The sequence below is a fragment of the Drechmeria coniospora genome, chromosome 03 (assembly GCF_001625195.1).
Source record: "Drechmeria coniospora strain ARSEF 6962 chromosome 03, whole genome shotgun sequence".
Taxonomy (NCBI): Eukaryota; Fungi; Ascomycota; class Sordariomycetes; order Hypocreales; family Ophiocordycipitaceae; genus Drechmeria; species Drechmeria coniospora.
The window spans coordinates 2,515,046-2,531,751 of record NC_054391.1 but is presented as its reverse complement, the minus strand read 5'-3'; the positions used below and the strand labels follow the sequence as shown (position 1 = coordinate 2,531,751).

The following is a 16,706-nucleotide window of genomic DNA, read 5'->3' as shown; positions in this document are numbered from 1 at the left end:
CACCTTGCCATCCAAATTGTTGACATGGACGAAGAACCAGGTTCCCAAATGGGACGACCGGCTTCATCAATACTATCTCCGAGTCGCCCCCAAGGCAGCGTCAAGGGCTGGTACAATTTGACTGCCTGGGTAGTCAATGTCACGCGCTATGCGCCGTTTGTCGAAGATTTCGTTCGAGCCGGCCCGCGCATGTTTACAAAGCTCGGCTCCTACATGGCATTGCCAGAGTCTTTGGCCGCTTCAGCCCAGGAAATTGAATCCGAAACGACCGATGCCGACCTCCTACACCCCATTCTCAACAACCAGAATCTTCGCAACATGTTGGAGTTGAACCCTACAGTTTCGTATCCTCACAACAGCGGACAAGACGATCCCGCGGCAAGGGCGCCGCACCTCTCTCTGGACGGAACCCGTGGATTGGGGAGCGTGTTCAGTTATGTTACCAGCAAATGGGCACTCTCCTGTATTGCCATGGCTATCGTGCTAAACCGCACCCACATGTTTGCTGCCACGAGACGCCGCCTGCATTTAAGGTGGCACACCAGGCTCCTGCTCCGGTTAGCACCAACTGTTTTGCTATTGACGCAAGCTTGCCGTCTGCTGCAGTCAATCCAATGTCAGACCTCGCCAGATTTTTCTCGACTGCGATGGGGAGACCCGACGAGACGTTCCGATCTCTTGTTCGCACATCCAAGCAACTTGCTCAATGCTCTGGGGTCAACGCTCCTCCTGGGTGCCACGGATGAGCAATCCTGTGCTGCCGTCGGTATGACAGCAATGAATTCTCCGGGAAAGGGACACCAACTCCAAGGATCCCTATCACTGCTGTGGCCACTCTTTGGCAGCCTGTGTTTGAGCCACTTTCTTGAGACGGTCTCGTGTGCGGTGCAAGGCCGCCCTATTGTGGCGGAGACAGGGATGACCCTCTTCGAGCAGTCACTGGCTTTTGCCGAAGCCGACGCTACCGTCAGCAACCAAATCGGGTGGGGAGAGTCGACAAAGCTCGGAGGCGTTGTTGCGCTTACCCGGGCCGTGATCCTTAAAAGGGCCAATACCTCTCCAGAAGTGCTGCTGGTGGCCTTCCTGTCGACCATGACACACATCACGAGTCAGGTTCTCGGGATATTTGACCTTCAGGCCAAATTCCGGCTCCTAAACACCGGATTCTGGGGACTTTGTTTCATGGCAAGCATCATCTGGAGTGTATTTTGCTTCGAGCTGGGGAATCCTTCGGCCCAAGACTTATTACGATTTCCAACCGTTTGCATCATCGGGTTCGTTCCCCATGTTCTCGTCTTGCTAGGCATCATCATGTGCCTCGGCATCTACGGCTTGGCCCTAGTACTCTCCGCTCTATCCCCGCCAGTGGACCCGCGATGGTCTTCTATGACCCTTCGCCAAAGGCTGGTGCATGCACATAGCAACATGCAAGCCAACGTCTCCGTCTCGGATATACGGATCACAAGAGAAATGGACTTTTACACTGCATTGCTGAGAACCGGGTTTGCCGCCATCACCATGGCCAGCCAGGCCGTCTACCTGAACGAGGACCGAGGCGTCAGCATGCAGCGCCATACCTGGCTCGAAGAAGCTCGCTTCCGCGAGATGGAAGAGTTCGAAAGGCAGTGCGTAGGGATCGGCCTAGCGAATTCGCACCACGGCCAGATTGGCACCATTGGGCTCATTCCGGTCAAGGGAGGATCGGCTGCGGCATCAAGCGGGTACGCACGGGAGCGTGCGGCGCAGAAGTTACCCAAGGGCCGCCGCGAACGGGGCTTGGGTGCCGGGACCGGTGCAGCGGAAAGAACGTCGAGGTGGCTGATGGCAATCGAGTTTCTGTTGAGCATTAGCAACCTGGTGGCGAGGATCGGAGCCTTGTGCGTTCTTTGGTCCATGGGAATGGTGCGCATCCAATGCCGGCCGGCCTGGCTGCTATGGCTTGCCCGCCGACGCAAGCCAACTGATGACGACAGCGAGTCGGCAGCGGTACGAGAAGGCGAAGCCGGGAGTGCATGGCGGCGACCCACCTCCTTTGATGGGAGCGGGCTGATCCCGACAGTCGAGGGAGTTGACGTGGAGGCAGAATTTCGGCGAGTTGCCGACTTTGACGACGAGGACGGGCTAGACAACGAGCTGTACAGATATTGGCTGAAGGGAGGATGGTGGGGTTCCAGCGATGCCAGCGGCGATTTCCAACCTCAATCAGCCGATTTCGATTGGGACAATACCAGCGTCGTCTCCCGGCTGAGCGTTGACAGTGATGGAGAATCCAGGGAGGACGAGTGGGGGTCAGAAGATGGGCAGAGTACGCCGACGCGGCATTCGCAGCATTTGTCTCACGCCGGCAAATCATTCATTTTCGACACGCCCCTGGACATGGTTTCCCTCGCTCGACTGTTGCAGCCGGCAACTCGCGAGGAACGAGAGGAGGCGGCAACGTTGGCCGCTCACCTTCAGAGTAGCGTGGTGATGACGAGGGCCGCCTTTCAACGATCCAAGCACCTGCAGCGATCCCGTGTCCTGACTACAATAGGTGTACGCCCGTCGCAAACTGCAGAGCCCGGCCGCAACACGAGACTGGACGTCGACGAGGAGGAGGATCTGCTGGAGCAACTCCTATTGTCACGCCGCCGTGCCCCTCTTGGAGCTCTGGGCACGGGTCCATCCAGCGTCAGGCATGGAGGCAGCGAGGATGGTGCCGTCGTCACCGACAGCCCCCCTTGTGTGGTTTGTCAGAGCTCACCACGAACCATCATTATTTGGCCGTGTCGCTGCCTGAGCTTGTGCGACGACTGTCGCATATCCCTAGCCATGAACAACTTTGATAAATGTGTATGTTGTCGACGAGAGGTCATGAGCTTCAGCCGAATTTACGTCCCCTGAATGAATCAAGGGCAGCAGCCAGTGGCCACGCGGCGGCATGGCACACGATCGGCGTCCTCGCGCGAGAGGTTATTTTGCAGGCTTGGACGTATCTCCTCGCCGGAATCAGCACAGCGACCGCTGTCGTTTGGAAATTCTACGAGCGAGTCGCATCTGGTTGGCAGATACCATGATGTCGGATGGCTTTCGGCTAAGGGCATCCTGTTGCGATATTCAAAGCATCGGGTCTGTCACAGGTTCTGGAATGTTGACCCTTGGTGGTAGAAGCATGACTACTTGTGCTGGGATGTGTTTGCGTATGCGAATGCGTAAGCGTGCACGCACACTGTAGAAAGGTAGGCGCAAGTATATAGAGTAAGTAGTTATAATATTTTTGGGATGTTCTAGTGTGGCGGCAAAGAAAATAATCACATGGCAGCCCATTCCACGCTGAATGTCCGCACAGCAGGGTGCGAGCCTTCTGAAGGCACTGGTTCACCTCCGAGCAGAAAGGCTTTCTTAACTGCTGCTGCCAGTCTCCCACCACACACTACGTCTAAGATGGGGATTTCTTCGTCCCAGCCATACTGATTTGCCATGAAGTGCGCGTGGAAACGTAAAGGGTCCCCTGGATACACGCTGTAGTGGGCACCAAAGCGCAGGCCGGGGGTCATGTAATAGCCCGCATCTTGCAGGAAATGACAGAGAGGCCCGTTAACGGCATGCGCCACGCAGAATCTAGAGTCCACGTTTTGGGGAACTAATTCACCGCTGCATGCCGGCGTTATGCCCCAAAATTTTGCCTCATTGCCAACTTGGCTATGTGGACAACTCTCTTCCAGGGAGTGAGGTTGGCGCTGCTCATTACACACGGCATTGACGCTGACGCCATGGCTGGGTCTGCTCAGTCGCAGCTGAACAGCCATATCGGCAGCCTTCTTGGCGCTGTTCTCGGCGAGTGCCTGCTCTGCAACTCGCTTATATCGTCGTAAGCTTTCTGCAAAGGTTTTGCGGACATCATGGCTGGAGGACAACAAAACTGATCCATGAGCAGCGACATCGTCGACGATATATGCCGCCCTGCGACGAACCAGTGAGTTGGCTTCCTCCGGTCGTAATTCTAATGGTAAGCCGAGGAAGGTATTTTGCGTGGGTTGCTGTGGCGTGGTGCCAAAAAGGGTTCCATTGACATTATTCACACGCCGTAGTACCGCGGCCGCGTCAGGATCAAACACAAGAAACCGATCGGCAATCTTGCTGATGCGAACAGGGGAAACGACATCCGGCCATGTTGTTTCCAAGTCGGACATAAATGCTATTTCAACGAACCCTCGGATCAGTCATCTGGTCATAGAATTGAACGAGGTAAAAAAAAATTGCCAAAAGCCTTGCGCAGAATCATAAGTCGTCTTCGAAATGTTGAAGGAGTCATCACAGAATTCAGTGGATTGACAGATATTCAAGCTTGTAATCATTCAAGGAGGTTCGGAGCAGTTCCTAGGAGAGGCTTACCTGGTGAGTAACTTGGACCTCTGCACCCTGGCAACCTCCTTGAGTTGCCGATATCGAATCGCTTGGGGCAGATGTACGAGGGGAGGGAAAGAGGAACGATTGTGCACTTGGGGAATTAGCAGAAAGTGGTTTCTTTTCCTCGACCTTGTTGAGAAAAACAACGGGGCAATCTTAGGGCTAGCAGTTCTCTACCTAACGCGTAAGTACTTACTGCGTACCGAGGTACGGAATTTTATTCGAACCTACAAAGGGATACAAGTACTTACTTAAGTACAGTAAGCACAATAAAGCACATTAAGTACAAGCAACAAGGAAGTGCTCCGTAATACAGTACTTACTCCGTACGGAGTATTTACTTACAAGTACTCCGTACTCCGTACTTGTGCAGTATTATTCCTTGTACTTATACTTATTGGTACAGAGTGCAGCAAAGCAAGCATGGACACTTAAGTAATAAGTAAGTACATGTATTACGGAGTACTGTACGGATTTGAGTACAAGTGCATGTACAGTACGTAATTTCTTACTGTATGTGCATCTGCTTGCAAGTAGCAAGAGTACCATAAAGTGTGTATATAAATATTAGCACTGTACGGATAGTGAGCGCTTATTAAGGTGGTTAGCCAATTGGAACGACATATTGAACAGTTCTTATCAAGCACTGGCAGCGTGAGTGTCTGGATACCTTTCCCAAATTAGCAAACGGTCCTCCTGAACGGATCAGTGCTCGTGGGCTACCCTATACTTAAGTAGGTAGAATCGCCTTCTGATAGTTCCAAATAGTATTCGCATGTTTTTACACTGTGCATGGCACTCGCAGGTTGGCCATGAGTGATGTATTGCAGCCTGTGGAACCAGCTACCGCAATGCATGTTGTGTGAGCAAAAACGAAATTATCTGCCTTGATTCCACCGGTAATACTCCATGGTACAAGTATTCTCTTACACAACACGTGCAAGCACGCGAATGTATATGTGCTAAGGCCTAGCGACGAGCAGGTTTCCATGTACTGTAATATCATCAGCAGTAGAACAGTGCCGAGTCAAGTACTGGTCATAGGCACACTGACTCCAGCCGGGCGGTCGCTCTGTGTTGGAGGCTGCGTTGACTGACTACTTGCATCGTAATAAAAAGTCTTGAAGTTGGGGCTCGCATGATACGAGCTTCGCCAAGCTTTCGCAATGTACTTTCTGCGTACATATTGAGGAATAGAGAACGCGAAAGTTCAAATATTTGGCCTCCATCAAGGCCTGCTTTGAAAGCAACATACATGCATTCTTCAGGCCTGGAAAATTTTCCAACGCAAGACTGTGAAGAAACAGTGATAGGGACCAGGATACGTTAGAGCGAGACCTTGATGTTAGATGAATGAAGAATAGCCGCTGAGTTTCAACATATCCTTAACGAACGGGAAAGAAGCCCGAAGATGGTGCTGGGCGGTATAAGAAAATGGTGAATAAATCGGCCCAGGCAATTTAGGGAATGCAGCTCTAGGCCCGTGTCGTTCGCCATGGAGGGGGGGTTCTTGAAAGGATGGCAGAATGCAGCAGGCGCGGGGGGTTACGGAGGAATCCCTCTTCTTCGCCGACCTCGAATAGGCCCATCGGATCGTTGCGAAAGGACGCCCCTCAAGATCGGGTCATCCTTGTCCTTGTCTACATGGTGGACCCGAACATGCCTGGAGCCTCAGTCAACAATGATAGTACTCGGACGTAGTTCTTCACTCGATCCAGAGTTGCGTACCTTTGCAGATTATCTGGTCGGGGGTACTTGTGTTCCCGATCTGGACAGAAAGGGCAGACGTATCCGGGAGAGTCGTGCACCAACCCGTGTCGTATCATTTCATTTTTCCGCTTGAATCCCTTTCCCCCTTCACTTCGAGAACAACCCTTGACGGGGCAGAAATGTGGACGGGCGGATGAATGAACATTGCGGTGGGAATTCAGCAGATATTGGGTCTGGAAAGGAGGGGCCGTGCATCCCGAGTAGCCACAGATATAGCTGGCGACTGGGGGGTTGGTGATGCCGTCGATGCTCATGCGATCCGCCACTGAAGCCACGGTAGCAGGGGTAGACGCCGAACGATCGGTGTTGGGGGTTTCGCCAACGGTGACGGTGGTGCATTCGATACTCGGTCTGTGGCCGAGACCTGTCGTCTGGTAGTAACTGTAGGGGCTGGAGGCCGATAGCGAGGGTGGCGACGGCAGGCTCCGGTGGTACGGCTCGTTGGGAGATATCGGTGGCGAGACATGGGAAAGAGGCATCAGAGGTAGCTGAGGGGCGGCGGCTGAGGGCGACGGCTTGAAAGCTGCGCCTGTTCCGGCACGAAGGGCGGGTACTTCCACATCAGCCGGCGTGGACGGTTCGGTGGACGGTATGCGATTGATGTCACCAAAGGTCAAGCGAATCGACGGCAGGTTGTGGCCACTGGACTCGTCCTTGGGGGAATCAATCTGAAGAGGCGGCAACTCGCCGGTTGCAGGCATGGCCAGCCTTGCGCTTGGAGACCTCGTGTCCGTCTGGAGATGGGCGGAGGGTCTGCCGGGGGAGTACGCGGCAGCATTCTTCACTCGCTCGTTGCAAATGGACAGTCGGCCAGTGTCGACCGAGATTTCCCGAGCGTCGTTGGAGGCTGCACGGTGCGGTGGGCGGTCGGTAGAGACGGCTTGGAGGGCGTCGGTGGCGAGATGCCGCAGGGTTGACGTCGTCATGTCAGGGTCGAACGCATGTTGCTCCGTCGCCGCATCACGTCTCGATGGCGACTCGTCGGGCTTCGGGGAGGCAGAGATACGGGCTGGCTCGTCCAGGTCAAGCTCAGGCAAAGTCTGGTCGCCGGCCGCACGTGCTATGTCCGGATGGCGACCATTATCGAGGTAGGAGACGAGAACGGCGTCGCCCGAGCTAGGTCGGATCTTGGAGCGATTAGAGGCGGGGCAGTCGTCGGCAGGAGGAAGAAGAGGGCTGAGACTAACTTGGGCTGGCGGTATGTCCGGTGGTGGACTCGGTGACAGTTCGAGCTTGGGACGTAGGGCCTGCATGAGAGGGCTGTCTCGCGGCACCACTTCATCCGGGTCAAAGGTGTCGGCAGGAGGAAACGGTTGAGGCTGGGGCTGGGGCCGGGGCCGACCTGGAACTGTGGTCGACATCGTCGTCATGTCGGTCAGCGTAGATATCATGGCAGCAGCTCCGGCTCGCTCAAGTCGCCATGGCTCCGCAAGGAGAGGGATTGCTCCGGCCTTGGGGGTTGCAACCCGCGGGCCCGGGGGCTTGGGTCTTGGTCCTGCGTCCTCTACCCCGGGGTCCGAGGCCGCGGCGCTTGCAACAGACGGCCGGAGTCCAGACACGATCAACGATGCCGAGGTGGGAACGTAAACAAAAGCAGTCGAGCACGAGTTTATCGACGGACGTCGAGATAGAGGTCGACCTCGAAGGGTGCTCGCCCCTCCCTCCTTGATTTTGCGGAGGACGGCGGAGGCGCGAACACAGTCGTAGTCAATGCCTGCGAGCCTTTCCCCGCCCCCCGCACCCCCCTTGTTTTCGGTTCCAGCCGAGGTTTGTGGGCGTATGGCAGTGAGGGCGGCCAGCTGGATGCAGTACACTCGCTGCACACTTCTTTTATTATACACGCTTCGGAGGGAGAAAGGTGTGGCGATGAGCAGGTTGCGGGGCAGCCAGGGGGGTGCTGGGTGGAGGAGGGAGCCGCGTGCAACCCAGCAGCGAGACGAACGAAGAACCGAGGGGGCAGATGGTATCGATGAAGCGAAAGGGCAGCCGACATCAGGGCAGGGCGCCAAGCTGATCCTTCATCGTCTGGTTGAGGGTCAGCCTGCCTCGAATCCGATGTTTGGGCGGAGAGAAAGTAGCGAGTCGGAGCTATAGTGATGGACGGGTTGTGCACTCGTACCTATGCCGATGCGTCGTAGTCGGCAACGTACAGTAATACATGTAGGTGCAATGTACTGTAAGTACTTCTGCTCGTAACAATACGTACATTATTACTCTGTTGTACAGAGCTGAGCAGATGCATTGCGCGAGCTGGGAGAGCTCTGGAGGCTTGATGACCCGCGGGGGGCGGCCGGGTGCTGCCGACGAACGGACTGTGGTGGATTCGTCAAAGCTAATCGATAGGTGGGTGCCTGGTTGTGTTTTAGGTATTACTGTACTTAAATTGCGGATAGGCGGCCTGCTGAAGGAACAACAGTACAATACATGTACGTCAGCACGAAAGTACTTGAATGTACAAGTACACGTACTGTGTACTGTGTACTATGCTTTATCTGTACTGTACTAACAGCAAGGACCTGTGGCAAGTACAGTAAGTATAAGTACAAGTAGTTGTATGTCCAGTTACTGTACTTATAGTACACTAGTAAGTACTTGTAATTATCTGTAATTGCAGAGTACGGTGTATCAAGTTACATGTGTGCTGTACCTACAGTACATGCACTTAAGAACATACTTAGGTGCGTGACAATATTACTGCAAGATCAACCATGACGCGTCGTTCTCTCGAAGAACGAAAATAAACGAACCAAAATGAACAAACAAAAGAGCGAAGCATCAAGAAGAATATTTCCCTGCCAGTGCTATGTATCACTCGCTGGAGACGCGAGCCGTTGCGACACCGTCGATGAGTCGGCATCACAGATCGAAAAGAAAAGGACTGGAATGCAAAGTGAAACAAGTCGGTGCTACAATGTCCTATCTGATTGCCTGATCGGTCCGGATTTCCTCCAGGTAGAGCAGGAGTGCCCTATTACCAATCTTGGTGCGGAATAACACCAGTCGCAGCCTTGTTCATTGCGGAAGCGATGACCTCGTCGACTCGTAAGCTTCGACTGAGTACTTATTCAAGTTTTCATGATGCGCGCATGCACATGTGCATTGGTACTGTAGAGGCAAAGGATGCCCATCTAGACATGCCGGATCACAGTCGTTTATCTCTCTATGCTTCGGTAGTGTCAACAGGCATACGGAGAGTGGACAGAGCGGGAGACGAGTTTGGCTGGACCGGAAACAAGTAAAATATCTGAAAGGTGTAAGTAATACTGAGTATAAGTAGCATACTGTATTGGCGCATCCGCCCTCGGATTAATACATACTGTGTACTTTATTGTAACGGTACTTACAGTACTCAGTTTGTAAGTACTTATGAGTACTGTATGTACTTACTGTACTCGAACTTCGTACGGAGTACTCCGTACAGTACGTGTACAGGTATACAACCACTGTACACTTTCTGGCATCCTTAGGCATGTTCATCCATTGTACTCCATAAGTACTTCCCGACTAGTAATTACATGTAGGAGCACTTGAATATGCAATTACTTGCGAGCATCTGCTTAGTGGACGAGGAGTTTGCAGGCAATAAATTACAATACACCTACAGGTGTATTACAGAGTAATTCGCTGCAAACACTATGCCCGGGTACCTGTGGTCTGAAAATTGTGGTACCCACCCGGCTCACCTAAGGGCCTACTTATGTCAGCCCCCTCTACAGTCCTCCGCACTGTAAGTACTCCCTACCAGCACTTACACCTACTTGTACCCGTATAATTATTGCTCCGTGTACGCATTCTAGCAGGTGTACCAGGAAAGTCGCACTCTTTGCTCTGCTCTCCCTCCCTCTGCGTCTCCCCCCTTGCCCTCTCTCCTCTTGCTCTCCTCCCTCAAGCATTCTTCCTACTACTTCATAGGTCCTGTGACCATTCCCGGCCTAGCTAGGCCCCTCACGCGACGAGACATCCCCCGTTGCCATTCAATCGGTACCTCGATCCTCAAGCTCAACTCGGTGGAACAATGGGCTTCGTCGAGGACGAGCTCAAGCAGCTCAAGGATGTCATCTCGAACCTCGACTCGCGCATCAGGCGCCTTGAGCAACGCACCACTGGCACTTCCCCCTCCACCGCGGACATTCGCATGATCCTAATCGGCCCCCCCGGTGCAGGTGCGCATCACTTCGAACCTTGGCCTGGCGTTCCTCTAATGGCTGACGTTTTACACCCATGCAGGCAAGGGAACCCAGGCTCCAAAGATCAAGGAGCGCTTCTCCTGCTGCCATTTGGTTCGTCAGGCCGTCACCTACATCTGACGCTTTTATGCCGCCTGAATCTTGCTAATTGGACCTTTGTTTGCTTGCGCAGGCCACTGGCGACATGTTGCGCTCCCAAGTTGCCAAAAAAACCCCCCTCGGCCGCGAGGCAAAGAAGATCATGGACCAGGGTGGTCTTGTCAGCGACGATATTGTCATTGGAATGATCAAGGAGGAGCTCGACAACAACAAGGAGTGCCAGGGCGGGTATGTGACAGAACTTGTCCCCTGTGCCTCGTTTGACCGGCTTGAGCAAATTTGCTAACTTGTGGATCACTGCCTAGCTTCATTCTCGACGGTTTCCCTCGCACCGTTCCACAGGCCCAAGGTCTTGATATCATGCTCCAGGAGCGCAATCAGAAGCTCCAACACGCCGTCGAACTGCAGATTGACGACTCGCTCCTCATCGCTCGCATCACCGGCCGTTTAATTCACCCAGCCTCGGGTCGCTCATACCACACCACCTTCAACCCCCCCAAGGAGCCATGGAAAGATGATATTACCGGCGAGCCCCTCATCCAGCGGAGCGACGACAACGCCGACGCTCTCAAGAAGCGTCTTGGCACCTATCACCAACAGACCGCCCCCGTTGTCAACTACTACCAAAACTCGGGCATCTGGAAAGGCATCGATGCCAGTCAGCAGCCTGGCCAGGTTTGGAAGCAAATGTTGAATATCCTCGAGAATGCCAACTCGAGCCACACCTCGGGCGTCTTGAGTAGAATTGCTGGCAAAGCCTAGATGATATGGCGATAAATCAGTTGGATGGCATGTTGTTCACATGAGCACCACTGGAAGCCTTATTGTTGCTCTGGTTTCAAACCGGACCGTCGAACCTTCTTGACAGCTCTATGAGAAAAAAGCTTTGGCTCAGCAGCTCCCGGATGACGTATGTAAATCAATGCCGCATAATACCGAGTCGTATCATTGAAGCATTGGATCATCCTGAGCATGAAATTTAAGAACCTGAATCTGCCAGACTGTGCAGGGACGTAGCTCCGGTGATGTGTAATCGAGTATGAGGCGAGTGTGTTTAACTTGTACAGCCATCGACTCGCAACCACGAGCCAGCACCGGCACACCCTAGGCGAACTCCCATCAACCCTGGGTTCAACAAACGGCTTCATTCGTATCGAATGATGTAGCAAATGATGAGGTCGGTTACTGTACTACGGTGACAATCATGTAGAAGTTAGTGTAAAAGTCGAGACGAGATCAAGCATGCATCCCACGTATTGATTGTTTTGGCAGCCACTCTTCGTCCAACGTCAGCACACTAAGACATCATATATCGGCATACTCAGAACAGCTCATCAAGTCTCGTCCGCATTGGAGCGGATGCGTGCTCTTATCCCCCCCCAAAAATGGACATTAGCAAATCGGCGAACATTGCCGCAATACATTGTCACTGAGAGCCAAACCATTGTCCCGCATCGACGAGCCAGAACGCTGGATTGGAAATTTTGGATGCGTAGAGTATAATACAAAACATGCCACGCTTCACCACTCCATTTTGACTGGGTACAGACTCGAAGTCAACTGAGATACGTATGGCACCCGTCCCGACAACAGAGACAAGTCGGGGGCCGTGAGAGGCATCACAAGGCTGCCCGTATTTCATGACGCTCGCCAGTCTCACCGAGATTCTTCTAGCTTGAGAATCGTCGAGTGACTTTGGCAATGACTGAAGCAGCTAGTTAGAAGTCTGCGGTTGCTAAGCAGCATCAGGGTCAGCTACTCACTATGTAGGGCAACGACGCTAAAGATGAAGACAAGAGACAGCACCAGTACAATAACGGGGTCGACCTTCAGGCCAGGCGACTCGTCAGTGTAGAGCCCTGTATAACTGTTAATTTTTCAAGCTCCATGGAGACAACAGACAAGGTCCGATACACCGTCTCGGCGCTCGTATCTTGCTTTCAGTCGGAGACTCGTACTCAGCATTGTGCTACTAGAGCCCCCAGCACCAGCAGCTCTTGTACTTGTCGGCCGGGCATTGGCAATCTTTTCCTTTTGGTCGGCAGCAGCGCGTCGTCTAATCGCCGTTCGGGCACCACCAGGTGGCGTCGGGGAGGAAGGCCGGGCCACGCTGGCACCGCTGGCAGCTGCTGCGGCGTTGTCGGGGGAAGAGGGACGTGGAGAAGACTAGAGACCAAATCGTGTCAGGATAATCTCTCAAACGTAGGTGCAGCTCAAAAGCCGGGTGTGCTGAATTGATACAGCCACAGGGTCGAACTGTTGACAAGCTAGCTATGCAAGTATCGATCACGATGCATCGCCTGTAGTTGAGGGGACCAAACACTCGTACGTACCATGGTCGAAGGGACGATCCGAGTAGAAACGAATGGACTATGGAAATCACGGCAAGATTCCAGAGTTAAGCGTGCGATTGAGCTCCGGATGCACAGTGATGAGATCGATGATGGTAGGTACTTACCGATGGAGTCCTGCCTAAAGTTAAGGCCACATTCACCAGAAGCTGGCGGCGAAACGATTCTCCGCCACGCTAACATTCGATGCCTAGGGTGGCTAAGGCCGCCTCCTCGTGCTATAGGGAGTGCTGTAGGTCAAGTTGCAGGTGCCCGCCATCGCCATTGTATTATATTAATTCATACCCCGTACTTCGTCTTTGCAAAATTGTGCCATTTGACGTAATATCTCAGCAGGCTTTTGAGTTCTTTCGACATGATCTGCTGCTTTCTTGTGTAGTACAGTACATCTACATCAGGAAAAGCCAATTATCAACCAGTAACCCTCAGGTTGAGACTACCCGAGCTGGATGCGCGCAGCTGGGGCCGGCCAAGGCAGACAGACACCCCCCCCCCCCCCCCCCACGCTTGATGTATTCACCATTCAAGAAAGTCAAGATAGAAAGCACTCGGTTGACAAACGGGAACAAACCGAAACGGAACTCCCGAGTTGTCTGCGCGAGCTCTAATGATATGCCACCTGCCCGCTCGCATTCTCGCGGGTCGATACCGTGTCGCGGTGCAGACCGTTCTCGAACGCTCGCGGGTCGTCTTGAACGCGCACGCAGCCAAGTTCAAACCACGTCAGCATCTGTGTCCGAGAGCGGGATGACTCGATTTCCTTCCCATGGCCATTTCCCGTTCTCCCCGCATTTACCCGCTCAAAAATTTCCCTTCCGGCATTCCAAGGTGTGCCCGAGCCGTGTCTGGACGGCCCTGCCAACATCCGGCCTTTCCACTAATACCCACCACCCCATCGCTGGTTGAACACCAAGGGGCAACTAGTAGAGGTCATCGAGAAAAGGTCTCCTCCCCCGTCGATGCCAATTATGTATGGCTGTAGTACAGTGTACATCTACATCAGGGAACGAGAGATTTTAACCGAACGCCATCTGCAATGTCGAATATAAGTGCAAATCGGAGGTGCTCTGACTGGAATCTCTCGGACGAATTTAAAAAAAGAGGGCATGCTGGCGGTATCCTTCAGAGGGTTACGTCGAGCACAAGGCTGACATCGGAAACGTTGGGGCCCGCGAGATCTTCGAGAACAGGGATTAGATCCAGCAGCTCGTTGTCGTGAGCGTCCGAAAACCAGCTGCTTATGGGGACGGCGTGCTGTGGGTGAAAGATGTAAGAAGTGGGCGAGTTGTCAATAATGATGGTGTCCTTGAGGTCGCGCCCGATCTGCGAGAGATCCTTGACATAGTTTCCTTGGTGATTGTAACAGCTCTCGCGGAAAAGCCTGTGATGAATGACGTTGTGGATGTCAAGTTGATCCAACAATGGGTCGCCATACTGCACTCAAGTCAGGCATTGCGCCGTGGCAAGGGGAGGGCGGACTAATCCAAGGCTAACCTTCGAGACGGAGGCCGTGAACACGACGACCTCGTACAGTTCACCGACCCTCTTCATGAACTCGTCCACACCGGGACGCTTGATGACGTAGACGTTGTGGTAGTTGCCTTCAATTTCAACAGGTATCGTGAAGTCCGCTTGATGCAAGATCTGCAGGGCGTGTGAGCTGGGGTTGGGCACTGTAGCAGGGGAGCCAAACACGTACTTTGAAGGAGCTATGGACCAAGGTTTCATCCAAATCCAGGACCAGGCACTTTCTGCCCTTGTGCTGGAGAGCAACGGGAGGCAAGAGGCTGTTTGGAATTTCTTGGGCTGCTGAAGCAAGCTCGGCGGGATGAGGCACCGACGAGACGATGAATGGGTTCGGTCCAGGTGGAGGCGGAGGTAGAGGTGCGGCCTTTTGCCGGGATTCCTCGGTCTCGTAATCGGCAGAAGTCTCTCGAGGTCCTTCCAAGTGTCCGTCTTGCATGCCGACGTCTTCGGCACCTCCAACTGGTCTGTCACTGTGCCGAGACTCGGTTTCCGCAGACTCGGGTCCGGGGGGTTCGACGGTGACAGTTGGGGGAGGAGGTTGACTGGAGTCGTTCTTCAAGCGCTCCGCTTCTGTGTTTGCTTCCTGTTGGCCACTATTAGACGGATGGTGGCAATCTATGTCGATTTCTTGGTTGGCAGTATCTTGCGGTAACTCTTGGTCGGCGGGTTGCTTCACAGCGTGCTGATCCTGAGCCGCCGCTGGGGCAAAGGCCCTGGCGGTGGCTGGACGCCGAGGTAGCCTTTCGACTTTTTGCACGTTTTGGCTAACCCCTTCCTCAACCGTGGTCGCCGTGTCGGGAACACCACAACAGCGCAAGAAGGACAGCAGGCGGCTGCGCTTCGTCCTCTTTTTTTGCTCACTCGTAGATGGCGAGCTGGGCTGAGAATTGTCAAGTGTGTTTCCCAGTTCGCTGTCGCCGCCAGTTCGGTTACTGGAGGCACTGCCGTTGCGGTGCGTGCCCGCAATGCTACCCTTGGATTCTTTGGACCTTCCGCTGATGCTGCTACGATGTTCAGTGACGGTGACACCACTGAGGCCGGTGGGCGTCGTCAATGACTGGCGGTTCCCTTGTTGTGATGAGGATCTTGACGGGACCTTGAGGAGGTCCCCGACACTTTTGGAGCCGCCGTTTTCTTCTGGTGGCAGCTGATGGCTCTCCTTCCCACTCATGTCGAATTGCCCCGTGCCCTTCTCAGGCTGACGTTTGGCCGCTGGGTTTTGCGGCACAACAGTCTCGGTCATGGTAGCTAGAGACGAGGACGAGGGACTGGTCAGTAGCTTATACTGCAGCAGAGCCAAGGTCATGAATCGAGGGTAGGTTGGACACCAAATGCGACAAGCATTCAGGCCGGCTATGGTGGTGGCACCGAAGCATGGTATCAACCAGCACTTGCAGACGGCGCGAGAGCACTTACGCCTTCCTTTAAGGAATGAGTCTCGCCAACGTCACGCCGAATTGGAATGCGTCTGTCGATAGGGGTGGATTGGAGATGGTGCAGGAGGGTCCGCGCAAAGAAGCTTCAGCTTACCTTGAATCGCATACGACTCCAGAACGGCCTGCCCCGTGGCACTGTCAACAGCCAGCGACCCGCTCGAGGGCAGCTTATCAATAGGGGAGGGCGTGTCTCAGGCTGGGGCAGAGACGAATGGGGGTCGGCAATTGAATGAACGAAGGTTGTCGGTGAGGTGCGAAACCCCGAATTCGGGCGGTCGGCCGAGCCTGTCTTTGCCAGTGCAACACGAGCTGGTGCGGGTGCGGGTGCGGGTGCGGGTGCGGGTGCGGCGGCAAGACGAAGGCGAGGGCGGCAGGCGACTGAGACGCCAGGTTGACGAGCCAAGGAAAATCGGTGGTTTGAGCTGAAGGGGGAGTCAAGGAGAGGAGACGGGGGCGGCCTTCGCGCTGATGTGTTCGATGGTTGAAGGAATTGGGACGAAGATCGGACAGAACCAGCGATGGTGCACTGTTGGGCACGAGGACGGGGGCGGGTGGCGGCGGCGGCGGATCAGACTGGCACAGCAAGCGAAATGATGGCATTCAACCAAGCCAGGTTTGGACGAGTCCCAGGTCGGGGCGCTCAGCTGGGGAGGCAGGCAAGCAAGGTTGAGCTGGTGGTAATAAATGCAGGCTGCTGCGGTCGATCCGTCGTCAACCTTTTCTCTGCTTGTCTGTGGTTGGTCTCTTGAACAATTCGCAGGGTCGCCGGTCTCCAGTCGTTTGGTTTCTGGCCTCCTGGACTTTTGGCTGTATGCAGACGGAGAAGGGGGGGAGGAGGCGGCGGCGACTAGGGTGCCTCAAGTAATACTGCACATGTGCTCCGTACTTAGTTGTGTATGTGTACTCCGTACGGAGTACAGAGTCCTGAATACATCCTTTGTGCTCGT

The 16,706-nt window shown here is 54.1% G+C and overlaps 6 protein-coding genes across 6 annotated transcripts; 2 read left to right on the top strand and 4 right to left on the bottom strand.

The window, feature by feature from the left end:
• Nucleotides 1-24: 24 nt before the first annotated feature.
• On the top strand, nt 25-3,056 carry DCS_06506 (uncharacterized protein; the record flags this gene model as incomplete). The annotated part of the gene is made up of 2 exons (XM_040803794.1): nt 25-2,727; nt 2,865-3,056. The coding sequence occupies 2 exons, from the start codon at nt 25-27 to the stop codon at nt 3,054-3,056; spliced, it is 2,895 nt and encodes a 964-aa protein (XP_040653898.1).
• A 234-nt stretch (nt 3,057-3,290) lies between these two features.
• DCS_06505 (uncharacterized protein) lies at nt 3,291-4,172 on the bottom strand (the record flags this gene model as incomplete). The annotated part of the gene is made up of 1 exon (XM_040803793.1): nt 3,291-4,172. One exon carries the CDS (start codon nt 4,170-4,172, stop codon nt 3,291-3,293), a length of 882 nt encoding a protein of 293 aa, XP_040653897.1.
• Nucleotides 4,173-6,029: 1,857 nt separating this feature from the next.
• On the bottom strand, nt 6,030-7,520 carry DCS_06504 (C2H2 type zinc finger domain-containing protein; the record flags this gene model as incomplete). The annotated part of the gene is made up of 1 exon (XM_040803792.1): nt 6,030-7,520. One exon carries the CDS (start codon nt 7,518-7,520, stop codon nt 6,030-6,032), a length of 1,491 nt encoding a protein of 496 aa, XP_040653896.1.
• A 2,654-nt stretch (nt 7,521-10,174) lies between these two features.
• On the top strand, nt 10,175-11,207 carry DCS_06503 (putative adenylate kinase; the record flags this gene model as incomplete). The annotated part of the gene is made up of 4 exons (XM_040803791.1): nt 10,175-10,322; nt 10,387-10,439; nt 10,519-10,673; nt 10,751-11,207. The coding sequence occupies 4 exons, from the start codon at nt 10,175-10,177 to the stop codon at nt 11,205-11,207; spliced, it is 813 nt and encodes a 270-aa protein (XP_040653895.1).
• Nucleotides 11,208-12,115: 908 nt separating this feature from the next.
• DCS_06502 (uncharacterized protein) lies at nt 12,116-12,781 on the bottom strand (the record flags this gene model as incomplete). The annotated part of the gene is made up of 4 exons (XM_040803790.1): nt 12,116-12,150; nt 12,209-12,304; nt 12,404-12,611; nt 12,779-12,781. The coding sequence occupies 4 exons, from the start codon at nt 12,779-12,781 to the stop codon at nt 12,116-12,118; spliced, it is 342 nt and encodes a 113-aa protein (XP_040653894.1).
• A 1,137-nt stretch (nt 12,782-13,918) lies between these two features.
• Nucleotides 13,919-15,566, bottom strand: DCS_06501 (plasma membrane phosphatase required for sodium stress response; the record flags this gene model as incomplete). Its single annotated transcript, XM_040803789.1, has 3 exons — nt 13,919-14,230; nt 14,291-14,440; nt 14,496-15,566. 3 exons carry the CDS (start codon nt 15,564-15,566, stop codon nt 13,919-13,921), a joined length of 1,533 nt encoding a protein of 510 aa, XP_040653893.1.
• Nucleotides 15,567-16,706: the final 1,140 nt, after the last annotated feature.